The 20236-nt window shown below is 40.6% G+C and overlaps 1 protein-coding gene across 3 annotated transcripts in view; it reads right to left on the reverse strand.

Moving 5' to 3' along the window:
• ECPAS (Ecm29 proteasome adaptor and scaffold) overlaps window positions 1–20236 on the reverse strand; it is a 66546-nt gene that overhangs the window by 14436 nt on the left and 31874 nt on the right. For all 3 annotated transcript variants that reach the window (XM_064438769.1, XM_064438768.1, XM_064438770.1), the window contains 17 exons: window positions 19975–20203; window positions 19345–19436; window positions 17433–17567; window positions 14458–14623; window positions 13868–14040; window positions 13278–13379; window positions 11573–11696; window positions 10439–10584; window positions 9281–9335; window positions 8378–8492; window positions 7382–7447; window positions 7012–7129; window positions 4940–5107; window positions 3962–4041; window positions 3079–3184; window positions 1743–1790; window positions 644–765 (listed from right to left, as the gene is read on the reverse strand). In XM_064438769.1, the coding sequence (XP_064294839.1) occupies window positions 644–765; window positions 1743–1790; window positions 3079–3184; window positions 3962–4041; window positions 4940–5107; window positions 7012–7129; window positions 7382–7447; window positions 8378–8492; window positions 9281–9335; window positions 10439–10584; window positions 11573–11696; window positions 13278–13379; window positions 13868–14040; window positions 14458–14623; window positions 17433–17567; window positions 19345–19436; window positions 19975–20203 (2045 nt within the window). The remainder of the gene's footprint in view (window positions 1–643; window positions 766–1742; window positions 1791–3078; window positions 3185–3961; window positions 4042–4939; window positions 5108–7011; window positions 7130–7381; window positions 7448–8377; window positions 8493–9280; window positions 9336–10438; window positions 10585–11572; window positions 11697–13277; window positions 13380–13867; window positions 14041–14457; window positions 14624–17432; window positions 17568–19344; window positions 19437–19974; window positions 20204–20236) is intronic.

Genomic DNA, 20236 nt, shown 5'->3' on the forward strand with positions numbered 1-20236 from the left:
TCACTCGAATTTGTTAGGAGCTTTCTAACATTCCTGGATAACCGTGTTCAATAAAAGAAAATTATTTTTGTAAAGACCAGCTCACTCCAGGTCTGAATTTTCCAGCTTTTCTGTCCTTCAAGCAAACAAAGGAATAAACAAGGTTACAAAGTGACAACACATCAAGGGACATCAAAACATTACATGACATAAAATGCATTTGAACAGTGTGACCGAATGCAGTCACCTCTGGGATGTGAACTGTCATTACTCACAACCAGTTGTGAAATAAGACCTGGCTGTTTCAAGAACTATTGTGGGATTTTTGGTTTACAAGCCGAAGGGATATGCCAGTCCTGAAGGAGAGACTCAAGCGCAGCAAACTGCTTGCAGATCAGCTTGCCAGTTGTACAGGGAGAAAAGAACTTCCTGCTGGGAACTGAATCTGGGCATTTGCAGAGTGTCCAGATACTCCCACATGGTATGCAGAGTTCCTGGGGCTGCTATTTGAAGTCAGTGAGAAAACGACTCAGCAGGAAGGCTTTTTTTGGGAGAAACTTGACAATTCAAACACAAAGAACATTCTGCAAATCAGGCAAATAAGCTGTGTCTATTTGGGACAAATCATGATCCCCCCTGGGAACTTACATGATGTAAAACTAACCTGAGAGATCGGACTTCAGCAACTGTGCTTACTATTCCTTTGTCTAGGAGGCAAGGGAGCAATACAGCTATCGTTTTCTGACCAGCTGCTCCTTTAGAGGGATCACACATTTTCACACAGACCTGGCAACAAGCAAGAGTCAGTGTCGCAAGTATGTACAAACCTCCTGCTCAGATTACATTAAAGCACCTTCTCTGTCAGAGAAGAAGCCAACAGCAACTAGAGCAACTGCCCACAACCAAACCCAGGATCTTTTGCACCTTCGTTCTCCTCACCAGGAGGTACTGAAGCCCCAAGCCATATCCCTGAAAGGAGTTTTGGCTACAGTCAACTTCCAGAAAAGGCAAATTCAGATCCTAGCAGGCCTTGATCTACATTTGGTTGAAGAAATGAGCCAAATGACCTCTCAGCTGAGGGACAGTCTTTCTCAGCCACATGGTTTCAACCATTCCACAAGGCAGAGCCCCGAGTCCCAGATCAGAACTGATTCTGCAGTTGCAACTACATTTTGGGACCAGATTAGCACTTGTGCCATTGAAATGTCATGCTGCACCCACTGTGAAGGTTGTGATTTCAAGCACAGCTCTTAAGATCCATTTCCATTTCCACATATGTGACTTTTTTAGAGGACTAGCAAACAAAACATTAAGTGATATGTTCACTACACCCAAAAAATCTTGTGTCAGTAACAGCACCAGAGAGTGCAATTCAGACTGGATTATTTTGTTTCACACCAGTGAGGTCCCACTGGGCTTGGTCAACTGTTGAAGCTACAGTAAGTTTCCTTAAATCCCACCCGTAAGTGGGGAAAAAAGGGACATCACAGGAAAAACCCCAGTTCATTATATCCCTACTTTGGCTCTGTAGAACTTAACACCGCACTATCCTCAAGCAGCAGAACTTCACCAGCATCAACAAAAGTACAGAAGAATATGAGGTCAGGCTGTTCTGTTTATCACAACTGTACCTCACACTAGAGATCTTTTCAAGACAACAGTCTATGGTAAACAGGTCACTCCTGCAGATATGATAGTGAATGGTTACCTGACATCATAACCATGTACGTCTCCATGTGCAAATTACGAAATTAGAGTTTTACCTTGCTTAAAGTTTTTAGGGCTAGTTCTGCTGCCTTTCGCACAGTCTCCTAAAAAAGAAGTCAACAATCCATTGTTACTATTTTAAAATCTTATGCAGAATCATTCATATTAAGTATAGAACTAGCACTGACAGGACTACATTCATGGCTAATACTTAATATAATATCTTTCAAAGAAATTTTGGCTTTGGTCCACCTGAGTACCTGGTCTACTGAATGACAAATACATTAACAATCCTGCCTGACACCACCAGGTTCTCTGTACTTCTGTTCACATTTGTCTCTGTGATGTTATTTTATTGATTGTCCTTTCCAAAACAAAAAAACCTCACAACACAAAAAAACTTCCAAACAAACAACAAAACCCAAAACGAAAATCCCTCCAAAACAACAGAACCTGCTACTTCAAAAAGAAGTATATAGTGCTTTGCATATGCTTTACCCACTCCTCAATATAATGCTTGTTGCTCAGTGACCCTATACTCAGCTGAATCTCTAGGACTAGAAAAGATGGACTAAAAGCAAACAATAAATTAGGGTACCTCTGGTGTCACATGACTCCAACTAACTTCACTTGTATTGATGAATTAAGTAGTATCTAGCAATACTCCTGGATACTGAAAGACAATCACCTGGACTGGTCATGTCTTAGGCTGTCCTTGGAAAAAATGTAGCCTGACACAAGTAGATCTTCCCAAACCATTTTCATGTAAAATTCAGGAATTAGATCCTTCCCAAAGGCAGCAGTAGACAGTTCCTTTGTTTTGGAGGTTAATATAGCTCATTAGCACTGAGGCAAAACTGCTCAAAACTTCAAGCTGAAGTTCAGAACATTTCTGAACACACTGATTCTACTAGTATTGAAGCAACTTCCTGATACATGGTACACTTTGGAAAACAGCTCTGCCTTGCTTAAGCTTGAGCAGAGAAGTCAGGATCCAGAAAGAACGTAGCTCAAACCTGGAACAACCCAAGGACTCTTGGCTTTATATATGCAAGCCATTTAAGCACACAGGCAGCCCAAAATAAATGTTTGTATACTCAAGAGTCAAGCAAATACTCAGGAATTCTTTTATATCCAGGAAAAATGTTGAACAATCAAGAGTAAGCACTGTAGGAATGACAACCAACACTCAAAACCATGAGAAACATACAGAAAAAATTTCCAAGGCAGCATGGAAATTTTAACTGCAAGCGACCTAAATTTCTAGTCTGCTTAATAACCAAAATTCCCATTTGCTTCAACCTGACTTCTCAGAGAATATCTCCTTAAACATCTGACTTTGATCACTGTACTTTCTGTTGAAGTTTTCTGTTCAATTATCAGTGCTATCACCTTAATATCATCTTGCACTCTGAATAGGATTTCCCAGATGTCTGGAAGCTTGTCTATAATGTCATCCAAAGGTCTTCCTCTTAGTAAGTCATTCAGTGCCAGACAGCTGCAAACAAGAAATTTTATTTCCTTCACAGAGTGTACTTACTTGATATAGGTGTATATACAGATATGTCCATAAATGTAAGCAAATGGTTAAAAAAACTGAGAACTGTTTCACATTCCTTATTTTCCCCAAACCCTAAATCTACTCTGTCATAAGAATGGCTCCTTTAGCAGCAAAAAATATGTTCAGCCAGTCAGGTGAAACCTGAAACAGGTGACAGCAAGTGAGAATGACTGCTGTGGTGAAAATTGCTATTGCAAACATTTCAGTTACGAAATTGTTTCAGATTTCTTTTCTGTAAGTATAGGCTAAGAACAAAATAAGATACTCTAAAGTCTGGAACTGAAATTAAAATGGGAGTTTTCAATACAGCATAACTACAAACCATGATAAACAAACAGCAGTTTATTAAAAATGCTATACTGACTGGCATCCTGCTGCCAAGTACCTGTATAACCAGACTGCCAAAATTAACTAACATTAAGCAATATTTTAGGTCCAAGGATAGGCAAGAACTTTGAAGGAGGAGTTTTCTGGTCACAGAGAACGTTGTTTAGTATCATGCTCAAACTACATGCAATAAAAAATTTCAGGCTCAATGAAGCAAATAGCTTCAAAATTGTCTGCACTTTAAGTGCAGACTACAAGACTCGGCTCTATCCTGATGAAAGGATGTGTCCGCCTTCCCCCTTCAACTTCTTCAGGTTAACAAGTACGTGGTGAAGAAGAGAAAAGAGCAGAGTTCAAAGAAAAATCTGTTATTTTTCCTAGCAATACCTGGATTCCCTGATCCTCCATAGATTGCTGGTTAGGTTACTGATCAAATCCTCAAGAATCTCCTTCATGTACTTATCGACCTATTATTAAAAAAAGGAAAAATCATGAAACAAGCGTGGACCACATACCTTTGTCCTGTACTCTGAAAAAAAAAGTCCTTTTGGACAATACAACCTGCTTTCAGCCACAGCAGATCAACTAATGCTTGCCAAAGCTGACCCCACACAAACCTACTCTGACTTTGCTTTAGCCATGCCTTTCTCTGCACTGCATCAGGGCTTAACACTGTGACAGAGACAATGAGAAAAGAGGAAAGTCCGTCAGTCCTTTATCAACTGAACTATTTAGATGCAGCACCAAATATGTATTTACAGGAGAAGCAGTTGTGCTTTGATGAGGGATCAGAGCAAATGATTTCATGATAAGATCAGCTTTACTAGGAGAAAAGATTTGCAAACCCAATTCCAGGACTTTCAGAGCCAGAGCAATCACATCTCACAAAAATCACTTATTCCTGAAACTTGTCTGGGAGGAGTTAACCTCAAACTGATAGCCCATAGGAAAAGGCTTTCTTCCACCCACTTAAAAACTGCAGAACCATATTTAGATGCTCTTGCTCTAGGAAAGGCATCTTAGGCTATAAGGATTCCTGAAGAGCTTTGTAAGCATGCTTACGAAAGCAATACTGAAGCAATATCAAAGTGTGGAAAGACCCCTTTAAGCAAAGCAAGTATTTAACTTTAACACTGGCCGCACAAACAAGGTCTGTGATATCCTTTCACATGTAAGAAGGCAGTGCAAAACCTCTGAGCATCCTCTAGCTCCTATATAGATCCAAGCATCTCTTTCTCTGTAGGATACCACTCACTCCTTTCTGCACAACCCCTCCTTTGACAAGATGCAACTGTCCCATGAGGACCTCTGAGATGCTGCTGGCTAGCAGCAAACCCACCGCTCTGCACTTTGCTGCTCACTCACCATTGACTTGTCAGTGACCAAGGCATTCCAAATGCTGGTCATTGCCTGTCGAATGCCCAGGTTGGGGTCAAACTGGTAACGGTAGAGCCGGGGAAGAAGCTGGGGCAAAAATGGAGCCAGCTGCTCTCCAGCCTTGGCAGCTATCACATTGAAACCAAAAGCTGCTCCCTGAAACAATGATAAAAGATTATTTGTTGAAGCAATCTACTCGATTGCTCACTCAAGTTATAGCTCCTGGGCACACCTCAGTCAGTGGCAAAGTTGACTGACACGGTTTAAATTTAGACCAAATCAGAAGGACTAGAATGGTACCAGAATTAGCCCCTCATTTGTGCTACAGTGCCACAGTGATCTCAAGCACACAGTCACACTCAGCAGACAACATACTACCTCAAAACTTCCTTCTCTCCAACCTTCATTTCAAGATACTGATTGACCCCATTTGCAAACGTGGTGGTGGAGAATTAAAACTATGAAGATTTGCATATGTTATTCTGGAAGAGATTATTTTTTGGAAAAACTTGTGAGGGTGGGGCACTGCTTCCCTACAACTCTGCTGCATTTAGAAAAACTAGAATAACTTAGGAACTGAAAAATTAAAAATAAAACAACTCTACCTTAGCTCTACAACCTGAAATTCCTGCCAGTTATGGACAGATGCAAAATTTTATTTATTTCAAACTCAAGTATTCTTCCATACTCTTTTCTTTCTCCAACACTGTCAATTCTAACACAGCAGAACTGCTGCTGGCCCATGAAGTCCCATGGGATTTGGCAGGATAGCCCAAAACCAAATTGCTCAGTACAGGCAGTGCAGTGACTGCCTCTAATGACTTCATGTTTCCTGACTTGCAGCATCAAAAGCTGCCACTCAAAACCCCACACTAGGGATTTCACAGGGCAGGTTGTGCTGTCTGGGTTAGTCTAGAAAAGGAAGAGTAATAAAGACAATCTCTCAGTTGCTGTGAGGAACAAAACACTGCAGAAAGTATAAGGAAAAGGAAGGCATCATTTGCAAGGCCCTGAGCAGCATGCTCTGCCTAGCTCTTGTGCGGAGGTTTGGAGCACAGGCTTCCAGATGTCCCTTTCAACTTAATTGATTCTGCAATTTCCTCAAATGCCAAAGCTCAACCTACAGATGCTGAGTGAATTTTCTTGACTTATCCTGGCTGGTGAAATTCCACAAGCGTCAGGATCTATGCTCCTGTGCTTCTGGAAGTCCCAGTGCAAATAGAGGGAAGTCTTGAGAGACATGCTGGCTTGTCAAACTCTGGATGAAAGTTAATGTTGGGGTTTGTTTTTTGTACTAAGTGGTGTTGCCAGAGTCTCCAAACCTCAGGTAGCGAGCGTAAAAGAGCACAAAAGGTGCAATACAGAAGATGTAGACAGCTGGATCTTCTGCGTGCAAGTACACGAAAGGTGCTCTGCCCACTTCCAGGGGCAAATCAAGTTCTTCCATGCCTATGTAAAGCCAGTGAAAAAGTCCCCAAGTTAAAGCTCTGAAACGTATACTTAAATCTTTAAATTTATGATGCTACTTTTTTTTTCAGGAGTGTATTCAATAGTATCTTGGCTTTGCTAAAGGTCCAAGTAGCTTTAAAACATCAAACTTGAGTTAAAAAAGGATACTTTTGACAACAGGTGTATTGTCAAGTGGCTTTTTAGCAACTTGTTGCTGAATACTTTTTGCTTTGCCTTTTTACATAATAAAGGTCACTTTCTCTGGCACCTAAAAATTAATCCAGTTTTGAAAATTTTACCTCACTCTTTGAACACATCAAGACCTGGCCTCTAAGCACACTCAAAAGTAAAAGGAAAGGATTACAGCTGATTCAAAGGGGAATGTCAGATGATATGAACCCTGTGATACAAATGTTTTGTTTTAAGAATTTGAAGTTATCCTAAATTTGTTTCTTAGACTGGTAAAGTTGTATTGGACCTGACACCAAAGCATCAACAAATGGCCTCCACATGCAGTTGTCTACAGATGATATAACCACAGCTGGAGAAATGCAGTTATTCTTTCCAGAGTTCACAGTGGGAATGGAAGTGATATGAAAGCAGCAAATTACCTTTCGAGAATTCCACATGGCATGATGGTTGGCCAGGTTCATGAATTTGTACACCAGGTCTGGTTGATTGAGATCACTAGCCAGTGAACAAAGCTCCTTGTAGGTAGAAAGACCTTGACTTTGGAAAGCAGAAGGGAAACCAGTGTCACTATTTGTAGCTACACAAATGCCATAAAAGCTAAAGCTGTAGTCAAATCACAGCCTAAAGCAAACAGAGAGAAATGAATACCCTATCTGTACTACAAGAAAATAGTTATGGTAACTTAGAGAACAAGAAGGAACTAAAAACTCAGGAAGCAGATTTATAAGCAAGGGAATACTGTTTCAGCACTGATTGTGTGTCTGTCATTGAGACTGTTAGTAAACTTACCCATCTGGGGTTTTGCTCAGGCCACCCTGAAACACCACAGTTTCTCCAGTCATCTCATGTTTGGCTCTGGTAGAAAAGTAGTCTAGTATTAGTTTTACCAAACTCTACCCTTGAATGGACGGTATGCTACAGAAAAGTTAATTTGTTTTTCTTTATTAGCTCAGTAACTTCCCACTTTTTTCAGTTCCAATTCCACAAAAAACATACAGGTGTGCAAAGCCACACACACTGCAAGGAATCTCATTAACCTGGATAATGTGTAACGTTAAGAAGACGCTGCAGAAAGTAGGGTTTTGCTGTGCAGTAAGAAGGTAAAAAGTCAGAACACTGAATGATGGCTTTTCACTTCTGCCCAGACACAAGCCATGTAATGGACAGCAAATCTCTACTTTAAAATGAAAAAAAACAATTCCTTTCATCTAATCTTTTCCTGTTTACCACCACTGGACCCCCACATTCCCAGCCTAGGTTTTTGTCATTCACAGTGGCCACACCAGGTTAGACAGGAGTAGACTGTTAAAGAACATTTCCAGCACTGACAGACATGATTATTAGCCAGGCGTCTTCTAAGACCAGCATTTTTTGCACTAAAGCCGGCAAGTGGCTGTTAACAACACTTTCTCAGCAAAATATATATGTCAGGCACAATCACGTCCCCATTTCTGCAACGTTCTCATTGTTCAGAGTTGCTGCAGGAGGTCATTGTCCTTGCAGTTACACAATGCAGCAAGTAGGAAATCTAACCAAACCCCAGCTGATTTGAACTGCTTGAATCAGGACTGAATAACTATTTTGAAGCTTTATTGAATGGAACAAAAGCAGAACAACTTCAGTCACAACAAACTGTAAGCTGAATTAAGAAATGTCCCAGTTTGACCCACAGGCAACATATGGATATAGGCTTGCCCTTGGCCACAAAACATCTCTTTCCACACACAAGAAAGGCATATATTTGTTCCCATCAGACACATAGCACAGAGTACTCTCTCACTGTACCTTTTCCCAGTCATAAGGGTGTCAACAAGTGTGGTGACTAGCTCTTGCTGATCCTGTTCACTTCCTAGTTCATAGATCAGTCCAAGACCTTTTGAAGCAACATCTTGACTAAGCTCTGCAAGAGATTTTACAAAGTAAAATTAGAGATAAGCATGTAACTAAGTAATGCTTAATTTAAAAAACAAGATTCAAGCAAAATCACGATCTAGCCAATGGAGCTCTGTGCTGCAGCTCGTGGCTCTCCATTTTAGAGCAGACCTAGTCTGGCAAGACAGGAGCTTTGTATTCTGAAGTAGTGATTTGTTCTAAAGGCACGCCCCCCCATCAAATTATGTGATGTATTCATGTTAATATTGTCACTGCAGGTTTTGCAGTAGCAGAGAGAGTTCCAATAGCTGTAAGTATCCTGACACACTGCTGGCCCCTGAAGTCCAGCAAAGCTAACAGTAACACTCTCTTCAACTTCAGTGAGCTCTGGATAGTCTGCTGGATGCCACCCTTTCCACTAGCTGGCATGGGTAGACCTATAAGCCAAAATCTGCTAGCTTAAAGAGGGCTTAGAGCTCCTGTCCATGCAGGACTCTGATACACATCCTGCTGCCCAAAGCAGAACAGAAGTAGCACCGCTGAACGGTTTGTTATTATAGTCTGAAGGGGCAAATGCAGAATAAGATTTGTGCTTGGTTAGCAAAGTGCAGAAAAAAAGCTGTTGTTCTTATCTCTGCATGAGATTCCTAGGAAATAAATCATTCCTATTATGTCAGAAATGGGATGTTTCTACAGTCACCTTTTAATGCTGACTGACAGAGAGCGTGTAGGTGACTTTCTGCCTGTTCAAAGATGCCCTCCATTCTGTTAAAGGCCCACCAAAAGACAAAACTCTTAAGCTGTGATAATACTTACCATCACTATCTGACAGAATTGAAACAAATGCACTTTGAATATCCTTGAGACGAGACTGTAAGATGAGAAAAAATAACATTATTTTTATCTCAGGTTTTGGATCTTTTCTCTGGTGTCAAGGCAAGTTCGTAACAGATGATAACAGAAGCTACTGTATCAGTGGAGTTGCCTATTTGAGCTACACCTGCAACAAGAACTGCCCTCCTTTCCAGACAGGTAAGCAGCAGCTTCACTGACATTCACAGAAGATACCAGTTATTTGTCCGGCACCTCTTTACAGCTATGATGCCATAAGTAAGCCACATATTTTATTTTCCTCGTCTAATACATGCATCATAAATGTGGCTTGCAGCCAGGTGGAGCCATACTCTGTGCGAGGATGCCTTTTCTTCATCCCCAAACTAGTGGATTTTGCCACCTCCCGTAAGATCTACTGTTTAGATGAGTGAAATATGGGGCAAGGTTTTACAACTAACAGCTTATATTTGCAAAGCACCTATTGTCCCAAATCTCTTTATCATTACCCAGAGAGCACAAAACGGTTATGAGGACACATCACAGTCTGTAGTACCTCTATACAGAGAGAGGACATTTTGTTTGGGAATGCTTTATTAAGTCCTTGTACACACCTTTCACATTTTCTCATTAAAGAGAAGCACTGTAAATATAAGGTTTTCAACGAAGTGCACCAAAAACACACAGTACATGAACACTTCATAACTGCTCCTAGTTGTGATAAACTGTGTGAAACAAATCAGTCCAGGAATTCCATCTAATTCTCCCCGCTCTTTCCCCTCCTAGACCTCCTTTTAGTATTTTCCAGAAATGAATCCTAAAAATGTACAGACACCAACCTCCCCTTCCCAAGGGCAGATGTTCTGCTACATCATCTTACAACAGCTATTTACACTAAGCTCACTGTGACTTGAGTGCAAGTCAGATGTTTACAAAGGTGTCAAAGAGCGTCGGTCACCTGCCATTTAGTATGCTCCCCTAGTACTGAAAGATAAGCCATGTCTTAAAAAGGCCTCAGTAAGGACTGCAGGGGCACTGGGGGAAAAGAGGAAATGGAAGTGAAGGAGAAGGAAGGGATAGAAAGGAAGTGAGAAGCAAAAATATGGACAATGAGCCAGTGTTAGGAAAGGGCATATTTCTTACCTTAATTGCTTTGTGTGTGCTCAGCTTTTTCACCATTGATAGAAGCCAGATGCAAGCTGCCTGCCTAATGTGTGGGTTGGGGCTGATAATGTGCTTATTCAAAATAAGGTCTAGGACCCAGGGAACCACGTCATTCACTTTCAAATCTAGATGAAAGAAAGAAAGGTGCAGGGGAAGGGGGGAGCTTTGAGAATCAGCCACACTAATTTTTAATTTCAATATAATGTGCAGTGGCAATGAAAAACCTCATCAGCCTAAGAGTACTAAGGGGAGACCTTGATCTCTGCTTATTCAGGAAAACCCTTCACTGGAGTCACTGGGGAAGTATTGCTGCTGATAGAAACACTGAAGAGAGTCCTCCTAACCCTTCGTGAAAGCATTTGAGAGCCTGGGGCCAACAAGAGGAATCACTCATACTGCATAAGATTCAGAGCACTACTACTTTTTTGTTTGGACTCAAAATTTCTGGAGCAACAGCAGAGTTCAAATTCTACCCCGTTTTGCACATGCTCAGCTTTGCGTACACTTGAGATCTAAGACCACTCTCACAACATTAAAACACCTGTTTGCAGGTCTGAGGCTTATATTTACAGCTGCCTGTTTTGAAGCTATTATTTTGTCGTGCTTTTGTTCAATGGGTACAGAATCTTAGTTCTTAAATAAAATTTCTGCATTTACTGCATGTGAAGTGTCACTTAATCAGTCCAAGTTGTTGGAAGAAGATTTGCCATTTAATTTTCCAACCCTGTTTTCCAGTGCAAGCTTCCAAATGCTATTTTAAAAGGTTTGTGTATGTTAAACCTGAAACTAATGCAACATGGCAAAACAAAATGAAGAAAGTCAAACAAATGCAGTGACAAGTGGCAATAAATCAGATTTCATCAAGCAGCTGTTTAAACAACACATGAAATAAAGTCTTCTACCCTCTGAGCAGAGGGACTTGAAGAGGTGAAACAACCTTTATATAACCCAGCATTGCAGAACACTGAGCAGGTCATTAACAAACACAAAACGTCTCTTACTTCTACTGTAGTAACTCAAATACCACGAAAGTAAAGTTATGGAGGCCAGTGTTCATCCAGAACTGTGAGATTTTATGTTCCTCAACCCATCCCCTGTATTAAGAAAGCCCACCTGAAGGAGGGATATACTCCTCCTCTGTGACTGTCCATGCATCACGTGCGGCCACTGAGCTGGTTCCTACAGCAGCACTGGTAATAGCTTCACCAACGGTGAACTGCAGTTCTATTTGTTTGGCCTGAAAAAACAGCAGAGCCTCACTGACAGTACTAATCAAACACACACCAAAACTTTTGGCACTTACTCCACAAAACCAGTCTCTCCCCCAACCCCAATTCTCAGCACCAATTTGCAATAAGATCACTTTTATGATGAGCTTCTGAGACTATGTGAAACCTCAGACCCACTGAAATTGATGGAAACTGAGACCATGTCAAATTCTCCAAAATGAATAAGTGCTAAAATTTCCACACTTATTTTTAAAGTGTGCCTCCTACAAAGCATTTGGTAGTTTCTGCAAAAGTTCAGCTTACTGAACAGAAAGAACTGAAGAGACAGGATGAAAATAAAACAAAGTTAGAACCAGACTGGCAGTCATTAATGAAAATCACTGTGGCTTTGTTATAGTATGCAGTATTAAAGGATTCTCCTCTAATTCTATCCAGAAGCTGATAATTTCTAAGAGACATACAAAATTGATTTTCACATTCAAAGAATTCAGATGGTACTTTGATTTGCTTCTCTGTCCTCTTTCCACTATTCTCTAAGACCTCAGGAACAGAATGCGCAGAACTCTGCCACTTTTTTGTTATTACTTACGATGAATCTTGAGCTGTAAGAACTGATTTCCATACCTGTTGAGAACCTTCTAGATTGCTTTCCTACTCTCTGGAAGCACAAAATGCTTAGGCGTTTGGAGAAGCCCTTAGCTTTCCACAATCTAAGAGAATTTAGTTTTTTTTTCAAGTACATATTTTATAAAGGAAGTTGTAATGACCCTAAGCAGTTACAGAAGATAAACGCAGCACTTAGAAACATCATTTTATGTTCGCGTACACAATGTTCTTACTATTCTTGCTTGTTTGATCACATCAGATTGGACAACTTGGCAAAGGGTGCCTGTCTGACATTCAATAGCTGCTTCTACAATGCTGAATCCTACGTCAGTATGAACAAGGAAGAAAGGTAAAACAAGCTGTAAATGAAGAACTCTAAGAAAGCTCTTTGACTATTTAGTTTTGCTGTCTGGCATTCTGCAATACGTATAGCAGCTTTGATGTACTGTGGAAGAATGCAGTGCACTACACTGATGCATTTAGACTGACAACAGATACATATATTCCTATAAATAAAGCTTCTAATTCAAGTAAATTATATCAGCTTATGTAGTTCAGATGGAAAAGAAGGTGTATTTATAAATTATATTAAAATATAAATATATAAAAATTATTAATTATATAGTATATATAACATATATATCTTTAACAGTACTTTTGACGGCCAAAGTACAGACCTATGGCTTCATTACTATAAGCTCTTAAGATATTAAATGTACAGATAGTCCTCCTGAAGGGAAACACATATTCATCTCACAGACTGGGGCAGAGACCTCAGCTGGCAAGTTTTTGAACTGTGGCATACAACATTTTACAAGCCCCAAATCTACCTCTGCTCTCTATTTCAAGCCAATTTCAAAAAACCCAGAGGCATTATGACAAAAACTCAGCTCCCCTTGTAAACTTGGCTCTAGAGATATAAAAAGCATTCAAATAGAAACACTTTCTGCAGTATAAAGAATAATATATTGATAGTGTCTCACCTCCACAGAATCCATTAAACCCTGCAACAGTAGCTTCTGGTGAGGAAAATCTTCATCTCCCACTGGGAAGTAGCCCAATGTTTGTATTGCTCGTTCCTTCATCTTAAATACAAACAAAAAACCAACACCATCACATAACCTTCCTGTAAGTCCAGAAGATAAACTTTAAACCCACTCTTTCTCACCCTTGCTGAAGTTTCACTTAAGGTACTAGAAGTTAGACATGCAAGTGACTTACAAGATCATTCAGTGTACCTCTCTTCCAAAGAAAACAAATGCCCTGTTACCTTTGAGGATTATTTCAAGGTAAAAGAAAATACACCCATTTTTCTTTAATTACAATTATTGGCTATTCATAGTTTTCATCCCTTAAGCTCTTAGAAGAAAAGAGCTTTCTTTTCCTAAGAAAGCACAAGGGATCAACTGCTAGACAACATTTGAAAAACGCGAGCCTAATTCTGACTCACTAAAGCCAACAATACGCCTAATTCCTTTAAAAACGGAGGCTGAGTTTGGCAGGTAATACGTAAACCTGGGGATGGGGCATTCCAGAAGCAAACAAGAATTGTAATGCTACCACAAAATCTTGCCTTATTTGTTTCCTTGCTGGAAGGGATTCGGGCCAATAAGCTTTCAACAAGTTGTAGTTTTGTAAATCCTGTTCCTTCACTCGGGATTGGCAGGGGGCCATTCCTGCCAATCTCCCCAAGAGCAGTACAAGCAGCCACCACAAGGAAGGGAGAGGTGCTCTCCAGAAAAGAACCTACAGGAAAAAGCAAAACAGGATGACTTGGATTTTGTATTATTATTTAGCAGTGGGCAGGCAGGCACTTAGATATTACCCATGCAAGAAGCAAAGCATTTCTCTTCTACAGCTGGTTGGAAGCATTATGCTAGAACAAAACTGAGGTGAAAGGAGACACTGAGAGGATTATTGGCAGTGGCACCACTCCTGATTGTAGTATGCTGGTCTAGGAGCTAAGAGTGCACCTAATTCTTGTTGAAAAGGGTTATGGCCATACATCTAATCAGATTACATTTTTAAAGGCTGTAAATTCTATCACAGAAAGTGAACTCAAGATTACAGTTATCTGTGGGCTGAATATCTTAGAAAGTCCTCAGCCTGGGATGGCTGAAAAAACAACTGATACATACAGCAAAGTGTTAGGCAGGAAGTTACCTATTGTCTCTGTCGTTGACTTTATGAGCTGTTCTTGTTCAGGCATGACTGCAGTGTTTGGCTGTTCTATGTCACGTAGCTCCATTGTTCTGATTTTCCTTTTGGCCAAGTACCTTCCTACTGTAAATCCCAAAGCCAACAAGGATCCATGTTGGACCTCCGGGCTCTACAGACAACACCAACAGTGCAGAAAATCTCATTGTCAAAGTAAGTAACAGTTTGCACAAAGCACTGATTTAGAAACACATATGCACAAGCCAGATGAGGAGGCACCCTGAAGAATGCAGAGTTCTAACACATAATGCAACAACAGAGAGTTTGATATTGCTAGTGTCCTCTGATGGATGGAGTCCTTTAAGATAAATTATCAAAACTTAGAAGAGGCTTAGGAGGACAGATTAAGAACTCATCACAACTACTCACATTCCTAAAGTCTATCCCTTAGTAGCTAGGCACAAGAAAAAAATTAAAAAATCCAACTCATCTGATTTTTAAGTACAGACTTATGAAGGTGAACTAAGATAATACTATGCCGTCTCTGCTTAAAAATTGGGCATATTCAGACTAAAGGGACAAAATGTACTATTTGGTGAAAAGCAGAAAAGGGGAATTACTCCAGATTTGCATTGGTAAGAATGAGAATACACCAGGCCTATCAACACTGAAGGCAATGCCTCTACACAGTTCAGTAGGCCACAGACTGTGAACACTAATTACTAAAATTAAATGTTATCGAACATTAATCTGTCCAATGCTGACTTGGCACTGAGACTATCTAATGACAGTGCTCATTCCCACAGGTGAATTCTAACAAAAGGATTTTGTGAAGATATAAGGCTGTGAGACTTAAAACACTACCTTAATTTAAGAAAAAAAAAAAAAAAAAAAAAGGAAGGGGGCAGGGGCTTAAACTCAGATTAGTTCCTGTAACTTTTTTTATCACAACCCTGCAAAAAATTGCATCAGTGCGACTGTGCTACCAGGATGGGATCCTCAACCTAGCGCAGCCACCAGGGAATGGTCCTTGTTGTGGCATCACAGCAGCAAAGCCAGCCAAAGATGGGTCCTTCCCCCTCTCCACTTCAGCTATCCATTTATACTGAAGTCTTTACTGAGCCACTAGAGATCACCACCACACCTAGCTGTACTGATTCAACTGGTTTTGTACATTCACATCAAACCAGAACTCTAACTGACTCAAACTCAAAAATGCATAGGAACATCCTGCTTTTTGTGTTTCATGGTTCTCATCCCTCTATTTTCAGCCAGGTTCTGCGAAAGGTCAACCTTGGCTTCACAGGTGACAGGAGCAGAAAGCAGCAGTGGGGGCTGGGACCCATCTGCGCTGGCTTTGTGACCACAGAAGCTGCGCCCAAGGTAAAACTGAGCAATGACGTGGCTTTGGCTCACACGGCTTTCACAGATTCAAAATAAATTGTGTTTGTTAATTACAGCATAAAACAATCAGCATTTCTTATCAGCAGTGGAGCCTGTTACCTGCAATGTAAAATGGTGGCCCATTAAGTCATTCAGAGACTGACATAAAAATGTCTTGGGGAGACAGAAGCTGAAATTGCTACTGCTTTCTCTCCCTTTCAGGATTCAAGACACACCAGCACAGAAACATGCCCAATTTGTTTCCAGGACTCCTTCTCCATGGTCATAGCGGCAAAATGCAGAGATAAGGATAATGGGAGGGGGAAGGAGCTGCAGGAGGAGGGAAAGCAGGCAAACCCACCATGTAGCAATCCAGATGGTGGAGGGCTGCTGAGCAGTCCATCTGGAGTGGGAGGGAAGAAGCCAACTCTTACCAGCAAAGGCTGGGACAAGGCCCTGAGGCAATGGGGAGCCAGCGGGAGCTATGGCTCAGGAGGGGAGGGGAAGTTAAATATTCAACAAGTTAAACATTTTCTTAGTTCTGCAGGTACCTATAGTCACTCACAAATACGGAATCGGTAAGCTGTTCGAGGTAGGTAGTGTGATCCATTACCACCCAATGGGATGAGCTGGCTAAAACTGGTTAAATACATGACAGTATTGGCTTTGCTTGGAAAATGTCTCCAGGAAGCCCTCCTACTGATGTGAACAACAGCTTCAGGGATTAATTTATTTAAAGATCTTTTTATTTATCTTTAAATAAAAAGATTTTATTTATTTATTTATTTTTATTATCTTTTTATTTAAAGATATTTAAAGATTTATTTAAATTGCACTCACCTACAACAAAAATCCCTTCTCACCATCCAGCTGGAAGTCAGCTAGTTAATTTTACACTCAGATTAAGGCTAATACATTGTCATGGTTTTAGCAGGGATAGAGTTAATTTTCTTCACTGCAGCTGGCACAGTGCTGTGTTTTGGACTTAGTATGAAAACAACGTTGATAACACACCGATGTTTTAGTTGTTACTAGGTAGGGCTTATACTAGAGTCAGGGACTCTTCCACCCTCCCACGCTCTACCAGGTGCACAAGAAGCGGGAGGGGAGGGGGCACAGCTGAGAGAGCTGATCCAGACTGACCAAAGGGATATGCCCTATCATGTAATGCCATGCCCAGTATGTTAACTGGGAGGAGCTGGCCGGGGGAGGGAGGCAGCAATCGCGGCTTGGGGACCGGCAGCATCGGTCGGCGGGTGGTGAGTGGTTGTATCGTTTGTGTTTCTGTTTTCTTTCCTTTTCCCTTTTATTATATTATCATTATTGTTATTACTATAATAAACATCATTATCATTATCATTTTAATTATTAAACTGTTCTTATCTCAACCCACAAGTTTTTTTTTGCTTTTGCTCTTCTGTTCTCTCCCCCATCCCACAGGGGTGGGGGAGCGAGCAAGCGGCTGTGTGGTGTTTAGTTGCCGACTGGGGCTGAACCACGACATACATCCTAGACACACTGTGAGCTTCAGACTTCCTATCAGTTACATGACATGAGAAAAAACAAGAAGCAGCAGATAAAGGAAGGTAGTTAGTTACATGGTTGTCTTTTGTCATCTTGATCAGCTGCTCCAAGGAGGCCCTAAGCTCGTCTCCAGACATGGTAGACAGCACTACAGAATAGAACAGGGCTGCAAGCTCACGCATTTCTTCTTTGTTTGTGTTCATCAGGCTCTGCAGGAGTTTTTAAAAAGAAACATAAAATGTAGAAGAGGCTTCTTACACAGTCTGTTCACAGAGAGCTTCAATATACAAGCACAACTGTCATGCAGCTACTTAAACAGTACTTAACTCAGAAACCACTCTTTAAATCAACAGCATTATCATTTAGGAAGAAATAAAGCACGCAGGTCAGCAAGGCATTCGCTACACCCTCAGGGTTTAGGAGGAAGATTGCCACTAGCCACAAGAGAGCTACCCACTGGTTCTGTGTTAAACATGCTGACTGAATGCTTGGCCAAATTTTGTCTTCAGAGAAGAGCTTCCACATTTTGCATCCATACTGAGCTAAAAAAACCCCCACCACCGCTATGTGTCCTGAGCTACTGGAGGCTTCCACTTCCTTTTTATTAATTAAAGGGGAAAAAATCCTCAAGTGGTTAAACCAGTTAAATTCAATGGTGACAAAAAAACCCCCACCCACGTGTCCAGGTGAACACATCACAGCTCCCAGTGCAAATTTATTGACTTTGTATTAGAGATCTTGAGTTATCTAAATTGTTAATAAGTTGAATTTGGGAAGCCTCAGGTCATTTGTTAAGATACAATCTTACCTCTGTCATTAATTTGTTGTACAATGCAACACACTCATGTGAAAAATTCATACCCAAAGCTCTGAATAGGTTGGGCCACCACAAAGAAGGCAAAAATGAGCCAAGCAAACAAACAAGAAACGAGATCTGTCAGGCTCATGAAACATAACTCTAATTTCAATTCAAAACTTGCATCAAATCACGTAGCTGACTTCTAACAAACCACTGGACCTGTTCCTCCCACTTGGCAAAGTGAAGTCACACAACAGATGATTTACATCAGTATTTCTGGAACTAGGTAGTTTCAATTACCACCCCTAGAAGCTTAATTTTGCAGATGAACACCAGGCGAAAGAAAAAGAATGTTTTTCTGCATATGATGAACAATACTGAAAAGGAGAATGTTTTTAAGTCCTCTCATTTGAGGTTCATACCTGCATTTAAATGAGGTGTGGTAAATCTGTGCACTGCAGCACAGATACCAGCAGGAAAAATTATTAGAACACATTCTAATTTTTCTTTAACTTGACCAAGTGTTTTTTTCTGCCAGAATTCCCCAATGACAGTGAAGGCAACCTGTAAAAGCTTAGCAAATCCTGGGTGCTTGAAGGAAATAATGAAAAACCTGAATGTTGCATGAGAAAAGAATCTAGGGAAAGCATAATTCTCTTTGGCTTATTCCCAAGCAGGCTCTAGTTTATTTGTTTTTTTGTTTGAGACTATTAAAAAAAAAACTAACACAAAACCTCCACAGAAAGGACCCTCAAACAATTGGGGATCTAATTCATCTCATTGTCTGAGAAGCCACTTACATCTTCCCACTGAACATTCCCATTGTTAAACAATGCCTTAAAACATTTGCAGAATTTTGTTTTCAGTTTTCTTCTGCTGTTCAGTGGATCTTCTGTTCACGGGGAAAAACTGACTGACTATACTAACAGGGCAAATGACAGAGATACCCAAAATATGTAGGTCAATGAACAAAATCAGTAACACCAAAGAACCAAAAAATAATTTTCCCCATCCTGCTAGTATAACACCTCATGAGGTGTTGACTGTAAGTAGAAATACCAGATTCCAAATTAAGTGTGTACTTGGAAATAATACTCCATTCCACCATGGGAAAATGCCAAAGTTTGCTAATGCCACCCCCTCCCCCTCCCCCCAAAAAAATGAACTAAAAAGTGTTTTCCACATACCTTTATCCAATCCATTTTGTCTACAAATCTGGTGGCTAGTTTTTCTGGATACACTGAAACAACTTCTAGAAGACAATACATGACTGGCAAACCTAAACAGTAATTGAAGAATCAGGTTATTAAACAATTGCAGTATTTAAAACAATCTAACAATCAGTGATAAAAAGAGGTTAAGAGGTACCAGGCATTTCAAAGCATTCATTTGCCATTCACTAAGGATAGCAAACAATACCGAATAATAGAGAATAGTATTTGTAACAAATATTAGGGAAACTAATAGAAGCAAACATTCTGGAACCAATTTGTTCTAAAGGCATCCAAGTGCTTTAAGACTACACTTCTTGCAGATATGCCATTATCAGAGTGAGGAAGACGCAGCATTCAGTGGTGAAAAAGCTGTTATAGACAACAGCCTCACAATTTTAAAGCATTATGTCAACCAATGCTACAATTTTACTGTCCTGCTCCTCCCACCTACACAGCAGCATAGAAGAGAACAAGTTTCAGCGGAAGGGTCCACATTGCAACTCTGTGATTGCTGCAGCCAAGTTCAAAGCGCTGGGTGTGGCAAATAATTTCTAGGAAGGGATGACTCTTTTTCTTCAAGATGATAAGCAGACAGCTTCTTACCTCCAACTCCAGCCAACAGCTGCTGAAGAAGGCCAATATATATGTGCACAGGGTTGGTTTCTGCACTTTTTGAAGAGGAGGAGGAAGAGAAAGATATGTGGTTGCCAGATATGAGGTTTCGTATGTAACGTCCAATGGCTGGAGCATGATCTTGCATTTCTGCCAAGCTCTGTGAGGTTGGCACCACACCTGCACTGTGAGCAAGACACATCCGCAGATACAGAACTATCTAAATAGAGAAGAGAAAATACAGGATACTGAG

The sequence above is a fragment of the Phalacrocorax carbo genome, chromosome Z, assembly GCF_963921805.1.
Source record: "Phalacrocorax carbo chromosome Z, bPhaCar2.1, whole genome shotgun sequence".
In the NCBI taxonomy this organism is placed as follows: Eukaryota; Metazoa; Chordata; class Aves; order Suliformes; family Phalacrocoracidae; genus Phalacrocorax; species Phalacrocorax carbo.